Source organism: Taudactylus pleione, unplaced genomic scaffold, assembly GCF_031769625.1.
Source record: "Taudactylus pleione unplaced genomic scaffold, aTauple2 ptg001724l, whole genome shotgun sequence".
Classification (NCBI taxonomy): domain Eukaryota; kingdom Metazoa; phylum Chordata; class Amphibia; order Anura; family Myobatrachidae; genus Taudactylus; species Taudactylus pleione.
The window spans coordinates 936,046-963,737 of record NW_028286121.1 but is presented as its reverse complement, the minus strand read 5'-3'; the positions used below and the strand labels follow the sequence as shown (position 1 = coordinate 963,737).

At 42.4% G+C, this 27,692-nt stretch overlaps 1 protein-coding gene across 2 annotated transcripts; it reads right to left on the bottom strand.

The window, feature by feature from the left end:
* Positions 1 to 11,651: 11,651 nt before the first annotated feature.
* On the bottom strand, positions 11,652 to 25,340 carry RANGRF (RAN guanine nucleotide release factor). Of its 2 annotated transcripts, none has more exons than XM_088464637.1 (5): positions 25,252 to 25,340; positions 23,971 to 24,087; positions 22,832 to 22,988; positions 13,276 to 13,370; positions 11,652 to 12,156 (listed from the first exon to the last, which is right to left on the bottom strand). In XM_088464637.1, exons 1-5 carry the CDS (start codon positions 25,266 to 25,268, stop codon positions 12,036 to 12,038), a joined length of 507 nt encoding a protein of 168 aa, XP_088320763.1. In that variant the 5' UTR covers positions 25,269 to 25,340; the 3' UTR covers positions 11,652 to 12,035. The 2 variants fall into 2 exon arrangements, with proteins under 2 accessions (XP_088320763.1, XP_088320762.1); XM_088464636.1 differs by lacking the exon at positions 25,252 to 25,340 and adding an exon at positions 24,987 to 25,136.
* Positions 25,341 to 27,692: the final 2,352 nt, after the last annotated feature.

The following is a 27,692-nucleotide window of genomic DNA, read 5'->3' as shown; positions in this document are numbered from 1 at the left end:
TTGGTCCCTCCTTACCATCATTTCTAAAGGACTTTTTTCAACACTTAGTCCCAGCTCTTACAATTGAAGATTGTTTGTGTGATAGAGCCCATAGAGCACTCCGAGCGAAGAGCTCTCCTACTCAACCTCCTAGAGACGTCATAGTTCGCCTGCACTATTTTCGTTCAAAGGAGCGGATCTTGTTAGCTACTCGAGACTCTCCAGTGATACCATTCCAAGATATGCAGTTACAAATCTTCCAGGACCTGGCTCCCTCTACTATTCAGAAGCGGCGGGATCTTCAGCCAGTCACTAAGATTCTACGGCAGCATCAAATCCGATATCGCTGGGGATTCCCCTTTATGCTTCAGGTTTCAGCAAACAACACTGTGCATAGTGTCAAGACCCTTACTCAAGGTCTAGATTTATTAGCCAAGCTTAATCTTCCGACGCCGACTTCAGATCCGGTAACTGCTGCTCCCTCTTCCAAACCTCAACGCTCCCAACCTCCTTCACCGGACTGGACCAGGGTGTCCCGACACCATACTAAGGACTGTGACCCCACTTGAACTGTTTCGTCACTCCCTGGTGTATATTCTTTTTATAATAGGGTTTGAGCTCCCTACAATGTTTTTTTTGAAGTTTGCTGGGAGGAAAAGTCCTGCCCTCTTGGTTCTCTGCGACAAACGTAGTTATTATGTGTATGAATATTACGATGTTTAGATAATGTTTCTTTCCCCCCCCTCCCTTTTTTTTTTTTTCTTTCCCTATATATTGACACAGGTTTATGATCCCTGTATTACAGGGATTTTTGTTTGATTTGGTTATAGCTGATCTTATATTTAAGGGTCCAGGCAGTCCTGATTCTAATGTATGGTCCTTTCACTACCCCCCATGCTCCCTTTAATATTTTTTATTAATGTTATGTTGATTGATATTATTGCGGTCCTAGCTTTGGACCCAATTTACCAGGGTTGTTACCCAAATGGGTTCTCTGTTTCTTTCTTTTTTTGTGTGCCTTTTTTTCTCTGTGGCTCTCTTCTGTTTTTCTTCCCCCTTTTTTTCTCTTTCTGTCCCTAAGGGTGGCTCTATTTGGACCAAATTTTTTGATTTATTATATGTGTGTGTTATGTCTGTAGCACTTCTTTATATCTTCTTCCATGTCTCTTAAATTGTTATCCATTAATGTAAACGGACTTAATTCTCCTAAGAAACGTACCATTCTCATGGGGGCTTGTAGGAGGGAGAAAGCCGATGTTGCATTTTTGCAAGAGACGCATCTTATGGGCCCGCACTCTCAGCTCCGAGGTAGGTGGTTTGCCCAGACCTTCTTTGCTTCAGCGAATTGTAAAAAACGTGGGGTAGCCATTTTAATTAGGCGTAATATCCCTTTTGTCCACATTAAAACTGTGACAGACCCAGAGGGTCGATTTCTTATAGTGATCGGTACTCTCCGTACTGAGATTTTCACTCTGGTGTCAGTGTACGCTCCTAATCAAGACCAGCCCCAATTCTTTGATTCTTTGTTCAGGCGTATTAGCAGAGTTGCGCAGGGCCATATTATTCTGTGTGGGGATTTCAACACCATTATTGACCCCCTGTTAGACAGATCGAACCCACCTTCAAACTCCTCTGGGATGTCTCTTCCTAGGGCTTCTCGTACTCTCCTGGCTTCCCTTAAACATTATGGCCTTTGTGATACCTGGCGTCTTAAACATCCTCACAGCAAGGACTATACTCATTTTTCAGCTCCACACCAACATTATTCCAGGATAGATATGATCCACATTTCCTCCACTATTACCTCCCTAGTTACGGAAGCTGGTATTTCCCCCTTTACATGGACAGACCATGCAGGTGTTTATATTCTTTTAGATGTACATCGCTCTCCTCGTGGAAAGCGTAACTGGCGTCTTGATGACTCCCTTTTACAACATCCCCCCGCTCTGCTAGAAATAAAATTAGCAATGACCCGCTACTTTGAGGAGAATACCTCTCCTGATATTACCTCTAGTGTCCTCTGGGAAGCCCATAAGGCTACTATACGGGGTTTTCTCATTTCTAAAACCTCAGCGGTTAGGAAAGCGGCTGCACAAGAAATTCAGTCCCTTGAGTCACAAATCTCAGTACTATTGATTCAACATAAAACATCCCCTAGCGCCTCCGTGCTAACCCAAATTGAGAAACTACGAGGTCAGCTTAATGCCCTTCTGTCTCACCGTGCTGCGCTTATTTTGCAAAAACTTCGTCAACGCTTTTATGACAAATCTGACAAAATCGATTCTTTATTAGCCAATAAACTGCGTCGCAGACAAGCATTAGGTGCGATAGACAAATTACACTCTCCGTCTTCTGGTTCTTTTACCTATGATCCTGAAGTTATGGCTGAGGACTTTCGAACCTTTTATAGTTCCCTTTATAATTTATCAGATTCTTCCTATCCCACTTCTGCTGGAGCCGAGGGGGCTCATATTTGTCCTCTACTTCCCTACCCAGGCTCTCAGAATCCCAACTATCTATGCTCAATGACCGTATCTCAGATGAAGAAACAATAGCTGCTATTAGATCAATACGTTCCTCTGCTGCCCCAGGCCCTGATGGGTTTACAGCCCAATATTATAAACTGTTTACAAAGGATCTTGCCCCACATCTTACATCTCTATTTAATGACATTTTGGAGGGTGCTTCTTTTGCTCCTGATACAACTTGGGACGACATTGTAGTGATTCCTAAACCTGATCGTGATCCTACTCATTGTATTAACTATAGACCGATTTCATTATTAAACGTCGACCTGAAAATTTAATCTTAGCGACTCGGTTAGCTCCTTTGCTCTCTTATTTGATACATCCGTATCAGGTCGGGTTTATACCTGGACGTCAGGCATCGGACAACACTAGACGGGCCATTGACCTGATACACTCTATTCATAAAAGGAAACTTCCTTCTCTGATTTTAGCTCTAGACGCGGAGAAGGCCTTCGACCGCATTTCCTGGCCCTTCATATTTGCTGTCCTAGACAAAATGGGTTTTTCAGGCAAATTTTTAGATGGCGTTGCAGCACTTTACCGTTCCCCCACAGCACGAGTTTCGGTTAATGGTGTCTACTCCGCCAGTTTTGGGATCACTAACGGTACTCGGCAGGGTTGTCCCCTCTCTCCCTTAATATTTGCTCTTATTATGGAACCCTTGGCGGCAAGGATCCGGTGTAATAGAGCTATCTCGGGAATATCCACGGGCCCCTCTGAATATAAAATAGCATTATATGCCGACGATATTTTAGTTTCTCTCACTGACCCAGCCCAATCCCTAAATTCACTTTTAGAGGAAATAAATTCATATTCCCAACATTCGGGTTATAAAATTAATGTCACCATGACTGAAGTTCTTGATTTCTATATCCCTGTTACCCTAAAGCAAACCTAGAGGCCTTGCTTCCTTGTACCTGGTATAAAAAAAAGATTAAATATCTTGGTGTTTTCTTAACTTATCACCATCATCAGCTGTTTCAGGCAAATTTTCCCCGCCTTCTAGATTGTGTTAAGTCTGATCTGCATGACTGGTCCAACTATTTTATTTCTTGGATAGGTAGAATACATTCAGTTAAGATGAGCGTTCTCCCTCGGCTCTTGTATTTATTTCAGACCCTTCCGATCTACATCCCTCCATACGTTTTCAAATTCCTCCAGTACCAAACCTCATATTTCATATGGAACCGGAAACGCCCGAGGATTAGACTAAAGTTGCTTCAGCGGCCTTCTAGGGGTGGGGGGCTGGGTATTCCCGATTTAAAAAAATATTATTACACTGCGCAGCTCTCTCATTGTGCTCAGTGGTGTAACTTCTCTGCAGGAAAGGTCTGGGTGGCTATTGAGGCCGAGGAGCTGGGACTGGCCACTGTATCCTCCCTCTTGTGGCTATCTAAGATTCATCGCCCCCGGACGGTTTCTTCTCACCCAGTAATCTCTCGCTCTTTAGCAGTTTGGGATTTAGCCAATAGATGTTTTAAGTTAGCTCCAGCCCCGTCCCCTTTGATACCACTACTTCATAATCCAATTTTTCCTCCTGGACTATGCAAATCATCTTTTACAGCCTGGTCTTCGAGCAATATTTATTATGTGAATGATATTACTATAGATACTAATTTTCCCCAATTTTCTGAAATCCGGGATAGAGTGGCAGTTCCATCCAAAGAATTTTTTAGGTTCCTACAAATTAGACACTTCCATTCCAAAATTAGCTCGACTCTGATTAGCAGATCTTTGACTTCTTTTGAGTCCTTATGTTGGAGACGACCCCCCACTAGAGGTCTTATTTCGACTATTTACTCCTTACTAGGGGAAGTAAGCTCCAATCGGGACCCTCATGAGTTAGCGTGGGAACGAGATTTGGGACACTCTATAGATGCTGAGGATTGGACGGAGATCTGGGACAACGCTGCCACCAGTTCTATTTGCGTAAAAATTAAGGAAAATATTTATAAACTGCTTTACCGATGGTATTATGTTCCATCGCGGCTGCAAGTAATGTTTCCCGATGCTTCAGATAGATGCTGGAGGGGTTGCAGTGGAGAGGGCAGCTTTTTACACATCTGGTGGTCTTGTCCCAAATTAGCTAGTATTTGGCAGGAGGTTATTGATCTCCTCTCGCACCTTTTTGAGATTACGATTCCCTATGACCCTCAGCATTTTCTACTTCCCTTGAGTCTGCCTTCTCTGTCCCGGTCTCAGAATAGGTTATTCCGACACATAGTATCTGTTATGACTTGTCAAATTGCAGCGGACTGGAAAAATCCTTACCCCTCTCCAATGCAGGCAATATTATCACGTATCTGGTATATATACAAGATGGAATACATGACAGCTTTATTACGTAATACATCCAAAACCTTTGATAAAATCTGGTCCCCTTGGCTGACATACCAGAATGTTACTTCCCCATTTAACAACTAAATTTTCCTTTTATATTTTTTTCTTTATTATGTTTAGATTGTAAAAGAGTGACTCCATACGGAGTCCACCCATCCTCTTTTTCTTTTACTCTCCTTTGTCTTTCTTCTCCTTTTCTCTCTTTCTTTCCTCTATTCTTAAACGGTTTGCCACGCCGTTGCTGCAAGTTTTTTTTCTTGCATCTATTTTCTTTATTTTCTTATAACGAGAAAATCTTCTATTAGATTATATTATTGTTCTGAAATAGTACAGTTTCCATTATAAAACTATGTTATGTGCTGCACCTTATTTTTTTGAATATTGGAATGTACTGTTTTCTTTGTGATTTGCTCAAGAAAAAGAGTTTATAAAAAAAATAAAAAAATGTGGGGATTTCTTTGAGAACCCTTTGGACAGCCCCCCTAATGATACTTTAGCAAAAAAAAACATTTCGTAAGTTGCGTACTTTGGAGAAAAAACGATCGCTGAAATTTCGGTCAAAAAGTATTATTGTTTCGTGAAAAATGCGTAAGGATGCAACAAGATTTTTATTCATCGCACGTGGCTGGCGCAGGTACCGTAGTTTTTTTTAAAACCGCAAAAAAATTGCCTGCGCCAGCCAGGTGCGTTGTTTAAAACACTTGACGTATCCTTATGACCATCCAAAATACCAGCCCCAATACATGAAACGCATTTGTCATGAAAAAAAAGAAAAATATATTTTGACCGAAATTTCAGTGGTCGTTTTTTGAGAAACTACGCAACTTACAGAATAAAAAAATCGCTAAAGTATCATTAGTGGGGCTGTCCAAAGTGTTCTGAAAGAAATCCCCACACTTTTACCCCAAAATAGGGATTTTGCTAATTTTTCTTCATTTCTCAAAATGGAGAAAAGTTTTCTCCATTTTTCAATGAAAAATCGGTAATTAATTATCGCAGGTGCGATAATATCGCCAAAAAATCGGCGATAACATCGCCGGTGATAGAATCCAGCCCTAAGGGGTAAATTTACTAAACGTCGACTTTATCGATTATGAATTGATCAACAATGATGTAGTATTTTAGGAGCTAAATCACACATTAAAACTCAATATAAAGAATTGTCTGTTAGTAGAAGTGTAATTTTAATAGATTTAAATCGACCTTTAGTAAATGTGCCCCTTAGTCTCTGGGTATAGTCCACAGTGTATTTCAGGCATAATTACATACATTAGGTAACTAATACTGTTCTGTGACCTCTGGGATATTCTGAATGAATGGTATGCTGTGGGACCCCTTGTTTGCGTGTTCAATCTCCTATTGATACCAATCTCATACAGAGATCCCGATAAAGGTGTCCTAATCGCACACGCGGTGATTGGTTGTATCAGTATTTCTCCTCTTACTAGCCAAGGACCTTAATAAAGGTTAGGAGGCTTCAGAACAAGCACCGATTAGTTACCCTATTAGCGGATTAGTATAGTTTGGCCCAATTGAGATGAAACCCGTCGGCTGGGGCATATAAAGGTTCACTGGCGGCCATTACCATATGATAGGCGTGAGCAGGCTCCAGTGTTCCAACAATTGGTGTGTAGCGATATAGACCTATAGACCTAAATGTACATAAATAATATAGTTAGATCATCATATTCAGGGTCCCGCATTTGCAGAGTCTGGGGTTAGGCAGAAAAAAACTAATTTCTAAATAGGTTTCCCTAGCAGACCTACATTATTACTACAGACATTAGTCATTTGTGTACCACAGTGGTACCAGAACACGTTAATCTCCAGCGGACGTACATTATGAAAACACATGTCCATTATATAAGTATCTCAAAGGTGGACTTGGCATAGAGACCGTCTCAGAGTGGCTATGGACTTTTTTTTTTTTTTTTAACAATTTTTTTTTTATTGAGACATCATAAAATAAATATTAACAAATATAACAAAATATATATAGCAAATACAATATACTATAGTGTCTGAATAAATGTAGTCACATTAGAAAATCACACATAGACAAGAATAGATAATATGGTTAGTGTGAGAATAACTGACGTGAAATACATAATGTAACATACAGACTGTCAACATACAAATAAAACAAATTTAAAAAAAAGAGCAAAAAAATAATCAGAAGCAGCCGCGATTCCAAAACTCTAGGAGCCTTGGGAATGAATCTATTGAATTCCTTATCGATTAAGTTAAGGAAATAGGTGGGTCTTGGGTCATTAACTTGGTAAGATACCACGTGGTATTATTAAAGCTATAATGGATCGGTTTCCTAGTTGTGAGTGGGAGACCATCTATATACAACTCCCTTTCTTTGTATAGAAGGGTCTCCACCCAGTCCATCTTGAATAGAAAATAAAGTTTGTTCAGGAATAGAGGTATTTGAGTAGTACTGTATCCAGCCCTGCAAAAAAAGGTTTTCCTACCAGCGGCACTGATAGCTAATAAAAGTTTCCTACTTGACAGTCATTCGTATATTGGAATCAAATATACCCAAGACTGCCCATTCCGGGGAAAAAGGCACAAAACGTCCAAGTTTCGCTTCTAAATAGCGGTGAATAAGGTGTCAAAAATATTGGATTATGGGGCAGGCCCAGAGGCAATGATATGTATCAGCCCTCTTCTAATGACATTTTGGACAAGCATGACTCTCCGAAGTCCCCATTCGGAAACATCGGAGTGGGGATAGATAGGTATTGATATACATTGAGGAAAAGTTTGGTGTACATGCTGGATGGTAGCATTTTCCTGGAAAACAAAAAGGCCTTTTCCAGTGTTGACATAGTTAAAGTAGGGAAGTGGGTCAACCATCCAGCCATACCCCCAGTAATCTTAGTATGGTCCAAAATGTCCCTCAGAAATGTGTAATGGACAGATAACGCCTTGTGGTTAGGTTCAGGTTGCTTTAAAAAGCAATCCAAAGTACTTTACCAATCCCCATCCGAAAAATTACCAAATTAAATGTGTTACGTAAAAACGGTTTTGTAAGAAAGCTAATAAGGATAAGGCCTAACCATGGCAAATTTTGATGAAACTTCTGTATAGCTAAGTAAGAGTTTGTTTTCTGTGGATACCAAAAGATCCAATATTGCATATCCCCGCTAGTCTCCACAAAGTGAAGGGGTGAGGAGCCATACCGTCCAGAAAATTTGAGTTTCAGAGTAAGGGTAAGTAAAGGGAGTGGAAAGCATTTAAGCCCACTTTGTGTCTGAGGATGCGACAGACTTTCCTGGTCATCCACAAAAGAGGATTCAGTTTCAGATTATCTGGTATTTCCTGGTCATGTAGATGGAGAAAACAAATTAGATCCGTGTCGTCCACACATTCCTGTTCCAATGAAGTGTTAGTGTGACAGAAGTTTTATGAAGCCAGTCACGCAAATGCCTTAAGAGGGCCGCGTGATTGTAAGTTACTATGTCTGGGAAATTAATGCCTCCATTTGATTTTGGCTGACAAAGTTTTCGTACGGCAATTCGCGAACGGCCCCCCTTTCGAATGAATTTATGAAACATGGCATTTATCAATTGTACATCCGCTTTAGTCAAGATTATAGGGAGTGACTGTAGAGGATATAGTAGGCGAGGCACTGCCACCATTTTAAGTAAATTGGCTCTCCCTAGGAAGGACAGTGGTAAGGGTTCCTCACCCTTTACATCATTGCTAAGGCTGCGTATAGCCTGACCTATATTAAGCCTATATAAATCTCCGGGGCAGAACTATTCCCAGATATGGTATATGAGTTTTGGCCCATTGTAAAGGAAACCTAGCAGCCCAGGAAGGACATATATTCTTACCGTAGAGTATCATTGCGGTAGATTTTTCCATATTAACACGGAAACCTGAGATAGAGCCAAATAAATCTTATTAAATATTTGAGTAAGAGACTGATCAGGATTAGATATATATATAGAAGGAAATCATCGGCAAACGCAGACAGTTTTATTTTCTTGCAGCCTACCCCTATGCCCCGAAAGACTGCCCAGTTTTGGAGTGTTCTCAGTAGGGGGTCCAACGCTAGATTATATAGTAAAGGAAACAGAGGGTAACCCTGACGGGTACCCCTCTCCAGAAAAAAAAAGGAGGTCCTATAATCCCATTAATTAGTAAAGTGGTGGAGGGGTTGTTGTAAAAATAGTGTACCAAATCTATGAACCCTGCCCCAAAGCCAAACGCCTCCAACACCTTAAATAAATGTGGCCACAGCACCAAGTCAAAAGCCTGGTGAGCATCTAGGCTTAATACCATATTCTGCGTGGGAGAAACATGAGAAGCCACTATTGCTGCTACTGCTGTAGGTATGTCCTTTATTGCATGTCTACCTTATATAAAGCCTAAATGATGTTCACTTAAAATAGAAGGAAGTATAGTTTGGAGACGCATCGCCATGATTTTAGGTAGAAGCTTAAAGTCTACATTCAGTAGACTGATAGGACTGTATGAGGATAATAGATTAGGGTCTGTGTCAGGTTCTGATAGGAGAGCCTATGCTTAATTGAAAGCAGGGTAAGGAGAACCTCTGGTTTGAATCACCCAATACAGTTCCAATAATGTTGAAGCAAGATGAGGCTGTAACATGCGGTAATAGTTTCCCGAAAGACCGTCCGGGCACGGAGATTTACCATTAGGAAGGCGCGATATAGCCATATTCACCACCTGTAATGTAATATCACCTGCCAATGCTTCCCTCTGTTCCAAGGTTAAGCCTAGTAACACATCTTCTGTTAGGAAACCCTCTTGAACTATAGGATCTATTGGGGGAGGAACGGATTACGTTCTCATAATATTCCTGGAATTGGGCAGCAATATCTTGGGATTTAGTTAAGATAGCTCCTGTAGACGCTATGGACTTTTCTTTCCCTAGTATCACGAGGGCAATAAGGTACCTATCCTATTTTTATTATTCTAATTTAGCTCCAATTATCATGAAAATCACTATATATTGATGTGGTCATATAGCTGGTACTTATTAATGCATAAGAATGCCTAAAAAATTGGTGTAGGAGGAGAGTATTTTAGGATAAGTGCATCATAGGAGGGATATGACAATGTATCAGTAGCTTGGAAAGAAATATAAAACGTGTTCACGATGGATTTAGTAGAGATCTGTTTGACTGACCAGGAAGAATCCTAACTTGAAGTCCAGTTTAGAGGGTGCAGGGTCTTGAGGTTATAGATCCATTTGGCTTCCTCCTTAGATATTTGGGCTACATGGTTTCCTCCTCTCCAATGTTTAGGTACTTTCTGAAAGTCAATGAATATCAGGAATTGGGGATCTCCATTATGAATGGTTGGACACGCTGTGCTTTTCCAGTCTTCTTTATACTTCTAGTATGTTCAGACTATCTTGTACTCAGGCTTTTGTTGTGATGAGGCCTATATACTGGAGCCCACATGGGCACTCCAACATGTAAACAGCCCCCATAGTGTTGCATGTCATTTTTCTCTTTTATTCTGGATACTTGTTTTGGACTAAGGGATGGGAAGGTGGAGATGGTTTTGGTACTGTGGCGTCCTATCATTCTACACGTTAGGCACCTGAGGCAGTAGTACAAACCTGGTTCCCTCTCCTTCAGCCAAGTGCCTTCTTTCTTCCCAACATCTGGTCTCAAAAGCACTTGGGGCCAATCTAATTTTTAGATCATCTGCTTTCTGATAAACTATTCTCTGATTCTCCGGTAGTATACTCTTCAAATTTTCACCTTATAACAGGAGTGACCAGTAGAGCTTGATGGTTCTTAGGCCTCTGATTGTTTATTAAACTGTGTAATACAGATGACTTCCTCTTGCTCTTTATCTTCGGATGGCTTTCCGCTTTTTTTGTAGTAACTCCACGACTTCCTCATTGGCCTTATTAACTTGCTTTTAGATTGGAAGCCTGTGACTCATAGTTCTTCATGTCCAAACAATCTCTGCGGATCTTCTTGAATTGACCTTTAGGGACATTTCAAGCCTCTTTCAATGATGGTTACTAGATGATGGAATCAAGTTCTAATTATCAACCTGTTTTATGAAGGTCTTTGTTTGAATTGTGCCCTCTTCAATGTATGTTTCCAAATCCAGAAATTCAACTATTTCATCACTGAAACTAGTGGTGAATTCCAAGTTAAAAGGGTTTTTATTTATTTATGTATTTAATAAATGTCTTCAGGCCGCCATCTCTCCGCTCCAGATACAGATGACAGCGTCTATGTATCTGGCCCATAGTAAGAATGTAGTCTTTATATGGGTTGTTGTTCCATACAGAGTAGTTCTCCCATGCTAACTCAAAGAGTCAAGTACCATGGTGCAAATTTTTAACCCATTGCGGTACCACAAATCTGCATTTAAACATGAAATAGTTGTGCGAGGGAATATAAAGAATAGAATCCATAATGAATTTACTATTATCTTCCTGCAATCCTGATTCTTTTTCTAGAATTTGGCTCACCCTTTTACATCCGGCTTGGTGATCTAGAACGGAGTATAGGGAGGTCATTAGCTTATATCCCATTTATCACTCTATTGTGCCAATATTTTCAGCATTTTGGTAGTGTACCTGAGCTCTTTTGGTCCTTTGCTAGAGGTTGTAGGAATTTATTAATGTATTCAAAGTGATTTGAAGTGATTGACCCAATGCCCACTATTATGGGTCTGCCTGATGAATTGGTGCGATCCTTATGGATTTTCAGTAGGTAGTAAAAAAACGGGTATTACAGAACTCCGATTGTGCATGTATTGGTAATAGTAAAGCCCAGGAAATTAACCTTTAACATATTAAGTTTAAATGGAAATTCTTTATTCATGGTATCCATAATTGGATAAGTGCAAAAGTTGTCTAGATAGTCTTTATTTCCTGTGCAGACAAACAAGATGTCATCTTTAAAAGTGCCATGCTACCAAGTTCACCCTGAATCTCTGGCTCTTCCATGCCAACAACAAGTTCTACAAAAAGGCTATGAACATTTTTCAGAATTTGGGGCAACTGTGGTGCCCATAGCTGTACCCACATTTTCTAAACAATTCAATAAAAATAAGAAAACTCTGTGGGGCCAATATATAATTGTTGGCTGGGGCTCATAGCATCTTAAAAAGAAAAAAAAAAAAAGACCAATTGTCTGTAATCATTTAGATGTGGTTGATAGGGAACGCCACATTGCCTCAGCCAAAGATGCCAGGGTCGTGCAGTTGGAAGCTGCATAGCAGATGGTTGAAGTCGTCATGTGTCCACGGAGAAGAAGGGGTCTCTGACGTCTCACTAACGGCGCTACTGCTGGCTGGACTAGGAGACAAGATGGGAAAGATTTTACTGCTTTGTGCACATGGGCATCTTAATGTCCTTCTAACCTCACAAAGCCGGATGGTGAACAGAATAAGAAAAGGAAACTCACATACAGATCTCTGTGGAGAGGTGCTGGTGCAAATCACACTGACATATACCAAATGGTATGATGGAAGAGAGGGGTGGGGTTGTGGAAATAGAATCCCTTATGCACTGTACTCTCTCCCATTTGTGCAGAGTCCTCCACTTCCAGTCAAGTGCACTGAACCAAACTCTCTCCATAGAGATCAACCATCTTAAGGTCTTAAGCTGTTTACTGTCTGATATGGGGACAAAAAGGAGCTATAACATGCCCTATAGTTTACCACCCTACGAGATGTGTGGCAGACTTAATAGTTCCTTTCTGTGTCACCCTGCAGGGGGAGGGATAGGCTCATAGCTCCCTTCTGTCTGTCTCACCCTGCAGGGGGAGGGACAGCCTCATAGCTCCCTTCTGTCTTTGTCACCCTGTAGGAGGAGGGACAGGCTCATAGCTCCCTTCTGTCTGTGTCACCCTGCAGGGGGAGGGACAGGCTCATAGCTCCCTTCTGTCTGTGTCACCGTACAGGGGGAGGGAAAGGCTCATAGCTCCCTTCTGTCTGTGTCACCCTGCAGGGGGAGGGACAGGCTCATAGCTCCCTTCTGTCTGTGTCACACTGCAGGGGGAGAAGCAGACTCATAGCTCCCTTCTGTCTATGTCACTGTGTTACCCTATAGCAGGGGTGGCCAACCTCGGTCCTCGAGATCTACCAACAGTTCACGTTTTCCAGGTAACCCAGCAGGTGCACAGGTGTAGTCATTACTCACTGACACATTTTGAAAGATCCACAGGTGGAGCTAATTATTTCACTTGCGATTCCGTGAGGAGACCTGGAAAACGTGAACTGTTGGCAGATCTCGAGGACAGAGTTTGGCCACCCCTGCCCTACAGGGTGAGGGACAGGCTTATAGCTCTCTCCTGTCTGTGTCACTGTGACACCCTGCAGGAGGAGGGACAGACTCATAGCTCCCTTCTGTCTGTGTCACCCTGCAGGGGGGGGGGGGAGGCAGACTCATAGCTTCAATATGTATTTTACTTACTCAATGGCTACAGGATCATTGAAGGTCACCAGCAGGTCTGTGGAATGCTGAGGTATACGGAATAAAGCCATGTATATTGTGACTGTATTTTCAGCCTGAGCAAAATAAAAAACAACAAATAAATATAATGCTGGGCATACACTGCCAGATAAAATGCCTGTCAGACCGACCTGACAGCCTGCAGATATCTGAGGCATACACTGTGAAGGAACAGGGGAAATGTCAGTCAGCCGCGGCTGGGTGTATACTGCCCGATGCGGGCGACATTTAACTTACAGGATATCACATCGGACAGGCATACTGGATGATCCGACATGCCTGACTTATCTATATATGAGCATCGGTCGGCCGGACACACTACAATTATCGGGGAAATCCGCAGATATTGGGCAGATCGGCCCGATAATTGTAGAGTTTATTCCCAGCAAAAGCTTCATAACACACACACAGCCCAGGTGTAATACGCTGTACACTCATATACAACACACACAGCCCAGCTGTAATACAGATCTGTCCTATCTAGCCTCAATACGCCACAATTGTAGAGTTTATTCCCAGCATAAGCTTCATATAACACACACAGCCCAGGTGTAATATGCTGTACACTCATGTATATACACACACACACAGCCCAGGTGTAATATGCTGTACATTCATGTATATACACACACACACAGCCCAGGTGTAATATGCTGTACATTCATGTACATACACACACAGCCCAGGTGTAATACGCTGTACACTCATGTATATACACACACACACACACACAGCCCAGGTGTAATATGCTGTACATTCATGTATATACACACACAGCCCAGGTGTAATATGCTGTACACATGTACATACACACACACAGCCCAGGTGTAATACGCTGTACACTGATGTATATACACACACACAGCCCAGGTGTAATACGCTGTACACTCATGTATATACACACACACACAGCCCAGGTGTAATACGCTGTACATTCATGTATATACACACACAGCCCAGGTGTAATACGCTGTACATTCATGTATATACACACACACACAGCCCAGGTGTAATATGCTGTACACATGTATATACACACACACAGCCCAGGTGTAATACGCTGTACACTCATGTATATACACACACACAGCCCAGGTGTAATATGCTGTACACTCATTTATATATACACACACACAGCCCAGGTGTAATATGCTGTACACTCATGTATATACACACACACACACACAGCCCAGGTGTAATACGCTGTACACTCATGTATATACACACACACAGCCCAGGTGTAATACGCTGTACATTCATGTATATACACACACACACAGACCAGGTGTAATACGCTGTACACTCATGTATATACACACACACACAGCCCAGGTGTAATATGCTGTACACTCATGTATATACACACACACACAGCCCAGGTGTAATATGCTGTACACTCATGTATATACACACACAGCCCAGGTGTAATACGCTGTACACTCATGTATATACACACACACAGCCCAGGTGTAATACGCTGTACACTCATGTATATACACACACACACAGCCCAGGTGTAATATGCTGTACACTCATATACACACATACAGCCCAGGTGTAATACGCTGTACACTCATGTATATATACACACACACAGAGCAGGTGTAATACGCTGTACACTCATGTATATACACACACACACACACACACAGCCCAGGTGTAATACGCTATACACTCATATATACACACACAGCCCAGGTGTAATATGCTGTACAGTCATGTATATACACACACACAGCCCAGGTGTAATATGCTGTACACTCATGTATATACACACACACACAGCCCAGGTGTAATATGCTGTACACTCATGTATATACACACACAGCCCAGGTGTAATACGCTGTACACTCATGTATATACACACACACACAGCCCAGGTGTAATACGCTGTACACTCATGTATATACACACACACACAGCCCAGGTGTAATATGCTGTACACTCATGTATATACACACACACAGCCCAGGTGTAATATGCTGTACACTCATATATACACACACAGCCCAGGTGTAATATGCTGTACACTCATGTATATACACACACAGCCCAGGTGTAATACGCTGTACACTCATGTATATACACACACACAGCCCAGGTGTAATATGCTGTACACATGTATATACACACACACACACACACACAGCCCAGGTGTAATACGCTGTACACTCATGTATATACACACAGCCCAGGTGTAATACGCTGTACACTCATGTATATACACACACACACACACAGCCCAGGTGTAATACGCTGTACACTCATGTATATACACACACACACAGCCCAGGTGTAATATGCTGTACACTCATGTACATACACACACACACAGCCCAGGTGTAATATGCTGTACACTCATGTATATACACACACAGCCGAGGTGTAATATGCTGTACACTCATGTATATACACACACAGCCCAGGTGTAATATGCTGTACACATGTATATACACACACACAGCCCAGGTGTAATATGCTGTACACATGTATATACACACACACAGCCCAGGTGTAATACGCTGTACACTCGTGTATCTATATACACACAGCCCAGGTGTAATACGCTATACACACATGTATATACACACACAGCCCAGGTGTAATATGCTGTACACTCATGTATATATACACACACACAGACCAGGTGTAATATGCTGTACACTCATGTATATACACACACACACACAGACCAGGTGTAATACGCTGTACACTCATGTATATACACACACACAGCCCAGGTGTAATATGCTGTACACTCATATATACACACACAGCCCAGGTGTAATATGCTGTACACTCATGTATATACACACACACAGCCCAGGTGTAATATGCTGTACACTCATTTATATATACACACACACAGCCCAGGTGTAATATGCTGTACACTCATGTATATACACACACACACACAGCCCAGGTGTAATACGCTGTACACTCATGTATATACACACACACAGCCCAGGTGTAATACGCTGTACATTCATGTATATACACACACACACAGACCAGGTGTAATACGCTGTACACTCATGTATATACACACACACACAGCCCAGGTGTAATATGCTGTACACTCATGTATATACACACACACACAGCCCAGGTGTAATATGCTGTACACTCATGTATATACACACACAGCCCAGGTGTAATACGCTGTACACTCATGTATATACACACACACAGCCCAGGTGTAATACGCTGTACACTCATGTATATACACACACACACAGCCCAGGTGTAATATGCTGTACACTCATATACACACATACAGCCCAGGTGTAATACGCTGTACACTCATGTATATATACACACACACAGAGCAGGTGTAATACGCTGTACACTCATGTATATACACACACACACACACACACAGCCCAGGTGTAATACGCTATACACTCATATATACACACACAGCCCAGGTGTAATATGCTGTACAGTCATGTATATACACACACACAGCCCAGGTGTAATATGCTGTACACTCATGTATATACACACACACACAGCCCAGGTGTAATATGCTGTACACTCATGTATATACACACACAGCCCAGGTGTAATACGCTGTACACTCATGTATATACACACACACACAGCCCAGGTGTAATACGCTGTACACTCATGTATATACACACACACACAGCCCAGGTGTAATATGCTGTACACTCATGTATATACACACACACAGCCCAGGTGTAATATGCTGTACACTCATATATACACACACAGCCCAGGTGTAATATGCTGTACACTCATGTATATACACACACAGCCCAGGTGTAATACGCTGTACACTCATGTATATACACACACACAGCCCAGGTGTAATATGCTGTACACATGTATATACACACACACACACACACACAGCCCAGGTGTAATACGCTGTACACTCATGTATATACACACAGCCCAGGTGTAATACGCTGTACACTCATGTATATACACACACACACACACAGCCCAGGTGTAATACGCTGTACACTCATATATACACACACAGCCCAGGTGTAATATGCTGTACACTCATGTACATACACACACACACAGCCCAGGTGTAATATGCTGTACACTCATGTATATACACACACAGCCCAGGTGTAATATGCTGTACACTCATGTATATACACACACAGCCCAGGTGTAATATGCTGTACACATGTATATACACACACACAGCCCAGGTGTAATATGCTGTACACATGTATATACACACACACAGCCCAGGTGTAATACGCTGTACACTCGTGTATCTATATACACACAGCCCAGGTGTAATACGCTATACACACATGTATATACACACACAGCCCAGGTGTAATATGCTGTACACTCATGTATATATACACACACACAGACCAGGTGTAATATGCTGTACACTCATGTATATACACACACACACACAGACCAGGTGTAATACGCTGTACACTCATGTATATATACACACACACAGACCAGGTGTAATATGCTGTACACATGTATATACGCACACACACACAGCCCAGGTGTAATACGCTGTACACTCATGTATATATAGGGATGTGCAGGCTCGGATAGGTTCGAGTTTGCACGTGGAGTTCGGATTTTTCCCTCCAAAAAAACGGAACTCAGAACGAGGCAAAACGTCATCTTACATGGACGAACATCATCATTCCTGGTCTTTTGTCCAGGAATGATGATGTTCGTCCATGTAAGATGACGTTTTGCCTCGTTCTGAGTTCCGTTTTTTTGGAGGGAAAAATCCGAACTCCACGTGCAAACTCGAACCTATCCGAGCCTGCACATCCCTAGTATATACACACACACACAGCCCAGGTGTAATATGCTGTACACTCATGTATATACACACACACACACACAGCCCAGGTGTAATACGCTGTACACTCATGTATATACACACACACACAGCCCAGGTGTAATACGCTGTACACTCATGTATATACACACACAGCCCAGGTGTAATATGCTATACACTCATGTATATACACACACACACAGCCCAGGTGTAATACGCTGTACACTCATGTATATACACACACACACAGCCCAGGTGTAATATGCTGTACACTCATGTATATACACACAGCCCAGGTGTAATATGCTGTACACTCATGTATATACACACACACACACAGCCCAGGTGTAATACGCTGTACACTCATGTATATACACACACACAGCCCAGGTGTAATATGCTGTACACATGTATATACACACACACACAGCCCAGGTGTAATACGCTGTACACATGTATATACACACAGCCCAGGTGTAATACGCTGTACACTCATGTATATACACACACAGCCCAGGTGTAATATGCTGTACACATGTATATACACACACACAGCCCAGGTGTAATACGCTGTACACTCATGTATATACACATACACAGCCCAGGTGTAATATGCTGTACACTCATGTATATACACACACACAGCCCAGGTGTAATACGCTGTACACTCATGTATATACACACACACAGCCCAGGTGTAATACGCTGTACACTCATGTATATATACACACACACAGCCCAGGTGTAATACGCTGTACACTCATGTATATACACACACAGCCCAGGTGTAATATGCTGTACACTCATGTATATATACACACAGACCAGGTGTAATATGCTGTACACTCATGTATATATACACACACACAGCCCAGGTGTAATATGCTGTACACATGTATATACGCACACACAGCCCAGGTGTAATACGCTGTACACTCATGTATATACACACACAGCCCAGGTGTAATACGCTGTACACTCATGTATATACACACACACAGCCCAGGTGTAATATGCTGTACACTCATGTATATATACACACACACACAGCCTAGGTGTAATACGCTGTACACTCATGTATATACACACAGCCCAGTTGTGTTTCTATTACTGCCCTCTACCTGCACAATTAATTATATTATTCTCAGATAACTAACCTATAACTATGGGACGTACGAGAGACGTACTATGATGCTCTAGTGACACTGCAGAATATTATATAATCTCTATTACTACTGCTGGTATATTACCGGGCACTATTATCACTAGTGCTTATTCATGTCATTACTATCACTGCTGGTATATTACCGGGCACTATTATCACTAGTGCTTATTCATGTCATTACTATCACTGCTGGTATATTACCGGGCACTATTATCACTAGTGGTTTATTAATGTCATTACTATTACTGCTGGTATATTACCGGGCACTATTATCACTAGTGGCTTATTAATGTCATTACTATTACTGCTGGTATATTACCGGGCACTATTATCACTAGTGGCTTATTAATGTCATTACTATTACTGCTGGTATATTACCGGGCACGATTATCACTAGTGGCTTATTAATATCATTACTATTACTGCTGGTATATTACCGGGCACTATTATCACTAGTGGCTTATTAATGTCATTACTATTACTGCTGGTATATTACCGGGCACTATTATCACTAGTGGCTTATTAATGTCATTACTATTACTGCTGGTATATTACCGGGCACTATTATCACTAGTGGCTTATTAATATCATTACTATTACTGCTGGTATATTACCGGGCACTATTATCACTAGTGGCTTATTAATGTCATTACTATTACTGCTGGTATATTACCGGGCACTATTATCACTAGTGGCTTATTCATGTCATTACTATTACTGCTGGTATATTACCGGGCACTATTATCACTAGTGGCTTATTAATGTCATTACTATTACTGCTGGTATATTACCGGGCACTATTATCACTAGTGCTTATTCATGTCATTACTATTACTGCTGGTATATTACCGGGCACTATTATCACTAGTAGCTTATTAATGTCATTATCATTACTGCTGGTATATTACCGGGCACTATTATCACTAGTGGCTTATTAATGTCATTACTATTACTGCTGGTATATTACCGGGCACTATTATCACTAGTGGCTTATTAATGTCATTACTATTACTGCTGGTATATTACCGGGCACTATTATCACTAGTGGCTTATTAATGTCATTACTATCACTGCTGGTATATTACCGGGCACTGGTGGCTTATTAATGTCATTACTATCACTGCTGGTATATTAGCGGGCACTATTATCCGTAGTGGCTTATTAATGTCATTACTATTACTGCTGGTATATTACCGGGCACTATTATCACTAGTGGCTTATTAATGTCATTACTATTACTGCTGGTATATTACCGGGCACTATTATCACTAGTGCTTATTAATGTCATTATCATTACTGCTGGTATATTACCGGGCACTATTATCATTTGTGGCTTATTAATGTCATTACTATCACTGCTGGTATATTACCGGGCACTACTATCACTAGTGCTTATTCATGTCATTACTATTACTGCTGGTATATTACCGGGCACGATTATCACTAGTGGCTTATTAATGTCATTACTATCACTGCTGGTATATTACCGGGCACTATTATCACTAGTGGCTTATTAATGTCATTACTATTACTGCTGGTATATTACCGGGCACTATTATCACTAGTGGCTTATTAATGTCATTACTATTACTGCTGGTATATTACCGGGCACTATTATCACTAGTGGCTTATTAATATCATTACTATCACTGCAGGTATATTACCGGGCACTATTATCACTAGTGGCTTATTAATGTCATTACTATTACTGCTGGTATATTACCGGGCACTATTATCACTAGTGGCTTATTAATGTCATTACTATTACTGCTGGTATATTACCGGGCACTATTATCACTAGTGGCTTATTAATGTCATTACTATCACTGCTGGTATATTACCGGGCACTATTATCACTAGTGGCTTACTTATATCATTACTATTACTGCTGGTATATTACCGGGCACTATTATCACTAGTGGCTTATTAATATCATTACTATTACTGCTGGTATTTTACCGGGTACTATTATCACTAGTGGCTTATTAATGTCATTACTATTACTGCTGGTATATTACCGGGCACTATTATCACTAGTGGCTTATTCATGTCATTACTATTACTGCTGGTATATTACCGGGCACTATTATCACTAGTGGCTTATTAATGTCAATACTATTACTGCTGGTATATTACCGGGCACTATTATCACTAGTGGCTTATTCATGTCATTACTATTACTGCTGGTATATTACCGGGCACTATTATCACTAGTGGCTTATTAATGTCAATACTATTACTGCTGGTATTTTACCGGGCACTATTATCACTAGTGGCTTATTAATATCATTACTATCACTGCTGGTATATTACTGGGCACTATTATCACTAGTGGCTTATTAATGTCATTACTATTGCTGCTGGTATATTACCGGGCACTATTATCACTAGTGGCTTACTTATATCATTACTATTACTGCTGGTATATTACCGGGCACTATTATCACTAGTGGCTTATTAATATCATTACTATTACTGCTGGTATATTACCGGGCACTATTATCACTAGTGGCTTATTAATGTCATCACTATTACTGCTGGTATATTACCGGGCACTATTATCACTAGTGGCTTATTAATGTCATTACTATCACTGCTGGTATATTACCGGGCACTATTATCACTAGTGGCTTATTAATGTCATTACTATTGCTGCTGGTATATTACCGGGCACTATTATCACTAGTGGCTTACTTATATCATTACTATTACTGCTGGTATATTACCGGGCACTATTATCACTAGTGGCTTATTAATGTCATTACTATTACTGCTGGTATATTACCGGGCACTACTATCACTAGTGGCTTATTAATGCTGTTACTATTACTGCTGGTATATTACCGGGCACTATTATCACTAGTGGCTTATTAATGCTGTTACTATTACTGCTGGTATATTACTGGGCACTGGTGGCTTATTAATATCATTAGTATCACTGCTGGTATATTACTGGGCACTATTATCACTAGTGGCTTATTAATGCTGTTACTATTACTGCTGGTATATTACCGGGCACTATTATCACTAGTGGCTTATTAATGCTGTTACTATTACTGCTGGTATATTACTGGGCACTGGTGGCTTATTAATATCATTAGTATCACTGCTGGTATATTACCGGGCACTACTATCACTATTGGCTTATTAATGCTGTTACTATTACTGCTGGTATATTACTGGGCACTGGTGGCTTATTAATATCATTAGTATCACTGCTGGTATATTACTGGGCACTATTATCACTAGTGGCTTATTAATGCTGTTACTATTACTGCTGGTATATTACCGGGCACTGGTGGCTTATTAATATCATTAGTATTACTGCTGGTATATTACCGGGCACTATTATCACTAGTGGCTTATTAATGCTGTTACTATTACTGCTGGTGTACAGTATTACTGAGCACTATTATCATGATATACAGTTTTATGGATAGCGCCCCTTTAATACCACTGCTACCATTAGAATATACATGTCTTAGTGTAGCGCTTGTTGGCATTACACTATCCCAGGCAGCAATAGTAAGTACTAGAAGGCCACTTACCAGTTCATTGAATTTGGCTACTAGTTGGTGGCCGGTGAGTGCCCATGCACTACTGCAGCTGGTGAGAGAGAGCTGTGCCAGTGGGAGGGGCTCCACACTCACGATCTCTGCCCTCCCCTGGGCATCGTTACTCGCAGCTACATCTTCAAAGTGGTACCTATCCCAGGGACAGATGAAACAGTCAGTACCCCTCCCCATCCCATACATCCATGTGTACCCCCCTCCCCATCCCGTATATCCATGTGTACCCCCCTCCCCATCCCGTATATCCATGTGTACCCCTCCCCATCCCGTATATCCATGTGTACCCCTCCCCATCCCGTATATCCATGTGTACCTCTCCCCATCCCGTATATCCATGTGTACCCCTCCCCATCCCGTATATCCATGTGTACCCCTCCCCATCCCGTATATCCATGTGTACCCCTCCCCATCCCGTATATCCATGTGTACCTCTCCCCATCCCGTATATCCATGTGTACCCCTCCCCATCCCGTATATCCATGTGTACCCCTCCTCATCCCGTATATCCATGTGTACCCCTCCTCATCCCGTATATCCATGTGTACCTCCTCCATATCCCATATATCCATGTGTACCTCCTCCATATCCCATATATCCATGTGTACCCCTCCTCATCCCATATATCCATGTGTACCCCCCCCCATCCCATATATCCATGTGTACCCCCCCCCATCCCATATATCCATGTGTACCTCCTCCCCATCCCGTATATCCATGTGTACCCCTCCTCATCCCATATATCCATGTGTACCCCCCTCCCCATCCCATATATCCATGTGTACCCCCCTCCCCATCCCATATATCCATGTGTACCCCCTCCCCATCCCATATATCCATGTGTACCTCCTCCTATCCCGTATATCCAGGTGTACCCCTCCCCAACCCATATATCCAAGCGTACACCTCCTATCCCGTATATCCATGTGTACCTCCTCCTATCCCGTATATCCATGTGTACCCCTCCCCATATATCCATGTGTACCTCCTCCCCATCCCATATATCCATGTGTAGCCCTCCCCATCCCATATATCCATGTGTACCCCTCCCCATCCCATATATCCATGTGTACCTCCTCCTATCCCCTCCGTCTTATATATCCACATGTACCCCTCACCGGGCAGCATCAGGGTCCGACATCCCCTCTTGATATTCCAGAAGTTCCACGATGATGCTCTGGTCGGTGCTCCTGTGGATGAACACCTCCTGATTGTCCGGGATCTCCCGCAGGTCACTGTGGGGGGGGGACAGGGCAGTCACTAAAATGAGGTGGGGGTTGCAGGATAGTGGGGAGGGGGTGACAGAGAGTGAAGGTAGCCCAGTAGCTAAACGAGAGATTACATATTACTGGTGGGCACAAATTCTGGCAACTTAATCCCAGCACATGACAGAGGACTATAGCAGTGCAGAGATTCAATTTATAGTACAGGAGCTGGCCATCTAATCCCAGCACATGATAGAGTACTATACTAGTATCAGAGATTACAGATGTATTACTGTGACCACAAGAGCTGGCAATCTAATCTCAGCACTAGGGTCAAATATTACAGATTTATTACGGTGACCACAAGAGCTGGCCATTTAATTCCAGCACATGATAAATTACTATACTAGTGTCTGTGATTACAGATTACTGTGACCACAAGAGCTGGCCATCTAATCCCAGCACTAGTGTCTGTGATTACAGATTACTGTGACCACAAGAGCTGGCCATCTAATCCCAGCACTAGGGTCAGATAGTACAAATTACTGTGACCACAAGAGCTGGCCATCTAATCCCAGCACTAGGGTCAGATAGTACATTACTGTGACCACAAGAGCTGGCCATCTAATCCCAGCACATGACAGAGGACTACACCAGTGTCTGATATATATTACTGGTGACCACAGGAGCTGGCAATCTAATCCCAGCACATGATGATAGACGGCTATACCAGTGTCAGCAGAGAAATATCACTGGTGACCTCAGGAGCTGGCAATCTATTCCTTGCAAAAACTAGGAGGACTACACCAGTGCCTGATATGTATTACTGGTGAGCACAGGAGCTAGCAATCTAATCCCACCACAAGAGGGAAGAGTGTAACAGTATCAGGGACATATTACTGGTAATGCTGGCAATCTAATCCTCCCACCTGACATCCTGGCAGGAGGGGGGTATGGCTGCGGACAGGGCACCCCCGAATAGCGGCTGCTGCACAGCACCGTACTCCATGCTCTGAGGATGACTGCAGTGTCAGTGTGTGCACCATCAGCAAGGGTCCTCTCCGTGAAGGGGATTTAGACATTACCATCAGGGCCATGTGCCAACAACTCCCAGCATGCTCCGGGCGTACAGCCCAGCACAAAGACTACATCTCCCAGCATGCACAAAACCATGATCACGTTTCTGCTCCCTACCAAATTGTTGAGGTCATCCATGCGCCTAGGTGGGCGCCATCTTAAGTGAGGGCGCTGCGCAGGCGCACCTCGGCCCTGTTACTGCTGTTGGGCGGCCATCTTTGTTAATGGCTTGTTGGTCTTCAAAGCCCTAAATGGAGTGGGGGGGGGGGGAGGGGGGCTATAAGTCACTCTGAAATAACACCGGGGACACTAGATAATAATAAGTATAATACCAGATAATAATAAAAATAATAATAGATCAAGTCAGAATGATCTGCCTTCAGTATTGGGCTTTTATTGATCAAAGCACCATGAGCTGTGGAATGGGCACAATTAAGTGCATTGTCTGCAGCTGTCACAGCAATGATAAAGTACCAGCCACTCAGCTCCTAACTGTCATTATAACAAGCTGTGTTTGAAAAGTGACAGGAGCTGATTGGTTGGTCGTTTATCACTCTCTACTTTTATAACTTCCCAGAGCTTAGTACATCTTCCCCTGTGTTCCAAATCTCAGGTCAGACCCTGGACTTAAGCGGAAAATAGACATACCCTATATATTATAAGTGACATCATTGTGGGTCACATGGTTTATGTCGCAGGAAGACTGCTGCTGTTACATTATATTCCCCATTGATTCCATGCCGCTAGTCACGTAGGCCTGGCCAACCTGTGGCTCTCTGGCTGTTTGCGAAACTACAAGTCCCAGCATGCCCTGCCACAGTTTTGCAATTGGGGAATGCCAAAATTGTGGCAGTGCATGCTGGGACTTGTAGTTTTGCAACAGCTGGCGAGCCACAGGTTGGCCAGGCCTGCGCTAGTGTGCATCCTTAAAGGACTGTTACCATGGTGACATGCCATAGCATGGCACCAGCACATTAGCCACTGCCAGGTAGTTCCATTGATGTTGGGTAGCGGGCAGGTTCCTCCCCCTATCACCCTGCATTTATATAGTGCATCGCTGTACAGATAATATTTTCAGCCGACTGCCTGGGGGCACAAATCCAGGGGATCCCGAAAAGTGTGGGTCCCCAGGGGTGAGGTGCAGATGGCGCCATCGCAGCCCTGCGCTACGCTGTATGTTGTGATCGGGGAGACTGGCCTACACTTCTAGGAGAGCAAGGGAGCGCCACAAAATTCAGGAGTTTCCCCAAAATTACATACCGGGGGGGAGTAGGCGAGTATGTATTCATAACTCACATCAGTTCCTGCCACAGGGAAGCTGACAATCTAAATCTATACCACACAGACACACAAAGGCAACAGAGGGTTCATTTTTTAAGATGCTTAACCTACCAGTATGGCTTTGGTGTGTGGTGGGAAACTAGAAAACCAGAAAGAAACCAACACGGGGGAGGGGCAGAGTTTCTAAAGTTGGGTTACGGTCAGGGCCGGCGCTAGGCTGCGCTGCGCCCAGCGCTGTATGGAGTTGCCGCCCCTTCCCTCCTCCTGAGCTTAAATATTTCCTCTACCTGGTGGGCGTTTCCTGCGCCCTCCGGATGCAGTGGTGCTCCGGGCGACGGACCGGCTTGCCCGTGCCTGGAGCCGCTACTGGTTACAGTACACACGTAAAGATTATCTGTCCAACCAGCCAACTAGTTGATTGGTTGGAATGAAAATCTGGTAAGGTATGACAGCAAATGACAATCAGCAATTTGCTCCCAAACGCCGGAAAATGGACAAAAACTTGTTTGAACAAATTGTTTAGATCAAACATTTAACAAACTTGTCTGACCGACCATTTTCATCTGTTTTCTGGTATTTAGGAGCAAATTGCTGATCATCAGTTACTCCCATACGTTACCAGATTTTCATTCCAACCAATCAACTAGTTGGATGGTTGGACAGAAAATCTTTATGGTGCATACACACGATCAGATTTTTTCTTCAGATATGGACGATAACGATTTAAAAATCGTTCAGTCGTTCATATCTGAAGGAAAATCGTTCATATCTGACATGCCTGAACGATGGACGATCAACGATGCGCGTTCCCGTTTGTCAGATAACGATATCTGACATCTGATGGGTTTGCAGTCAGACTTGGACGATTCCATTCATTTTAATGCAGTTAAAAATCGTTCAATCGTTCAAATCGTTCAAATCGTTCAAAACTTTGGTCAAATCGTCCAAATCGTTCAAATCGTTTAATCGTTCAGTCGTTCATCTGACAAATCTGACAAGTCTGACAAATCTGACCGTGTGTACGCTCCATTACGTGTGTATGCAGCTTAATGGAGCGTACACACGGTCAGATTTGTCAGACTTGTCAGATTTGTCAGATGAACGACTGAACGATTAAACGATTTGAACGATTTGGACGATTTGACCAAAGTTTTGAACGATTTGAACGATTTGAACGATTGAACGATTTTTAACTGCATTAAAATGAATGGAATCGTCCAAATCTGACTGCAAACCCATCAGATGTCAGATATCGTTATCTGACAAACGGGAACGCG

Bases quoted from the DNA above. Each gene is read 5' to 3' on its own strand.
- RANGRF (XM_088464636.1), bottom strand. From the start codon at position 25,066: ATGGAGTACGGTGCTGTGCAGCAGCCGCTATTCGGGGGTGCCCTGTCC. The intron at 24,088-24,986 runs GTGGGAGGATTA...CCCCCCCCACAG, and splicing joins CCCTCCTGCCAGGATGTCAG to TGACCTGCGGGAGATCCCGG. The intron at 12,157-13,275 runs GTAAGTAAAATA...CTTGTCTCCTAG, and splicing joins AATGATCCTGTAGCCATTGA to TCCAGCCAGCAGTAGCGCCG.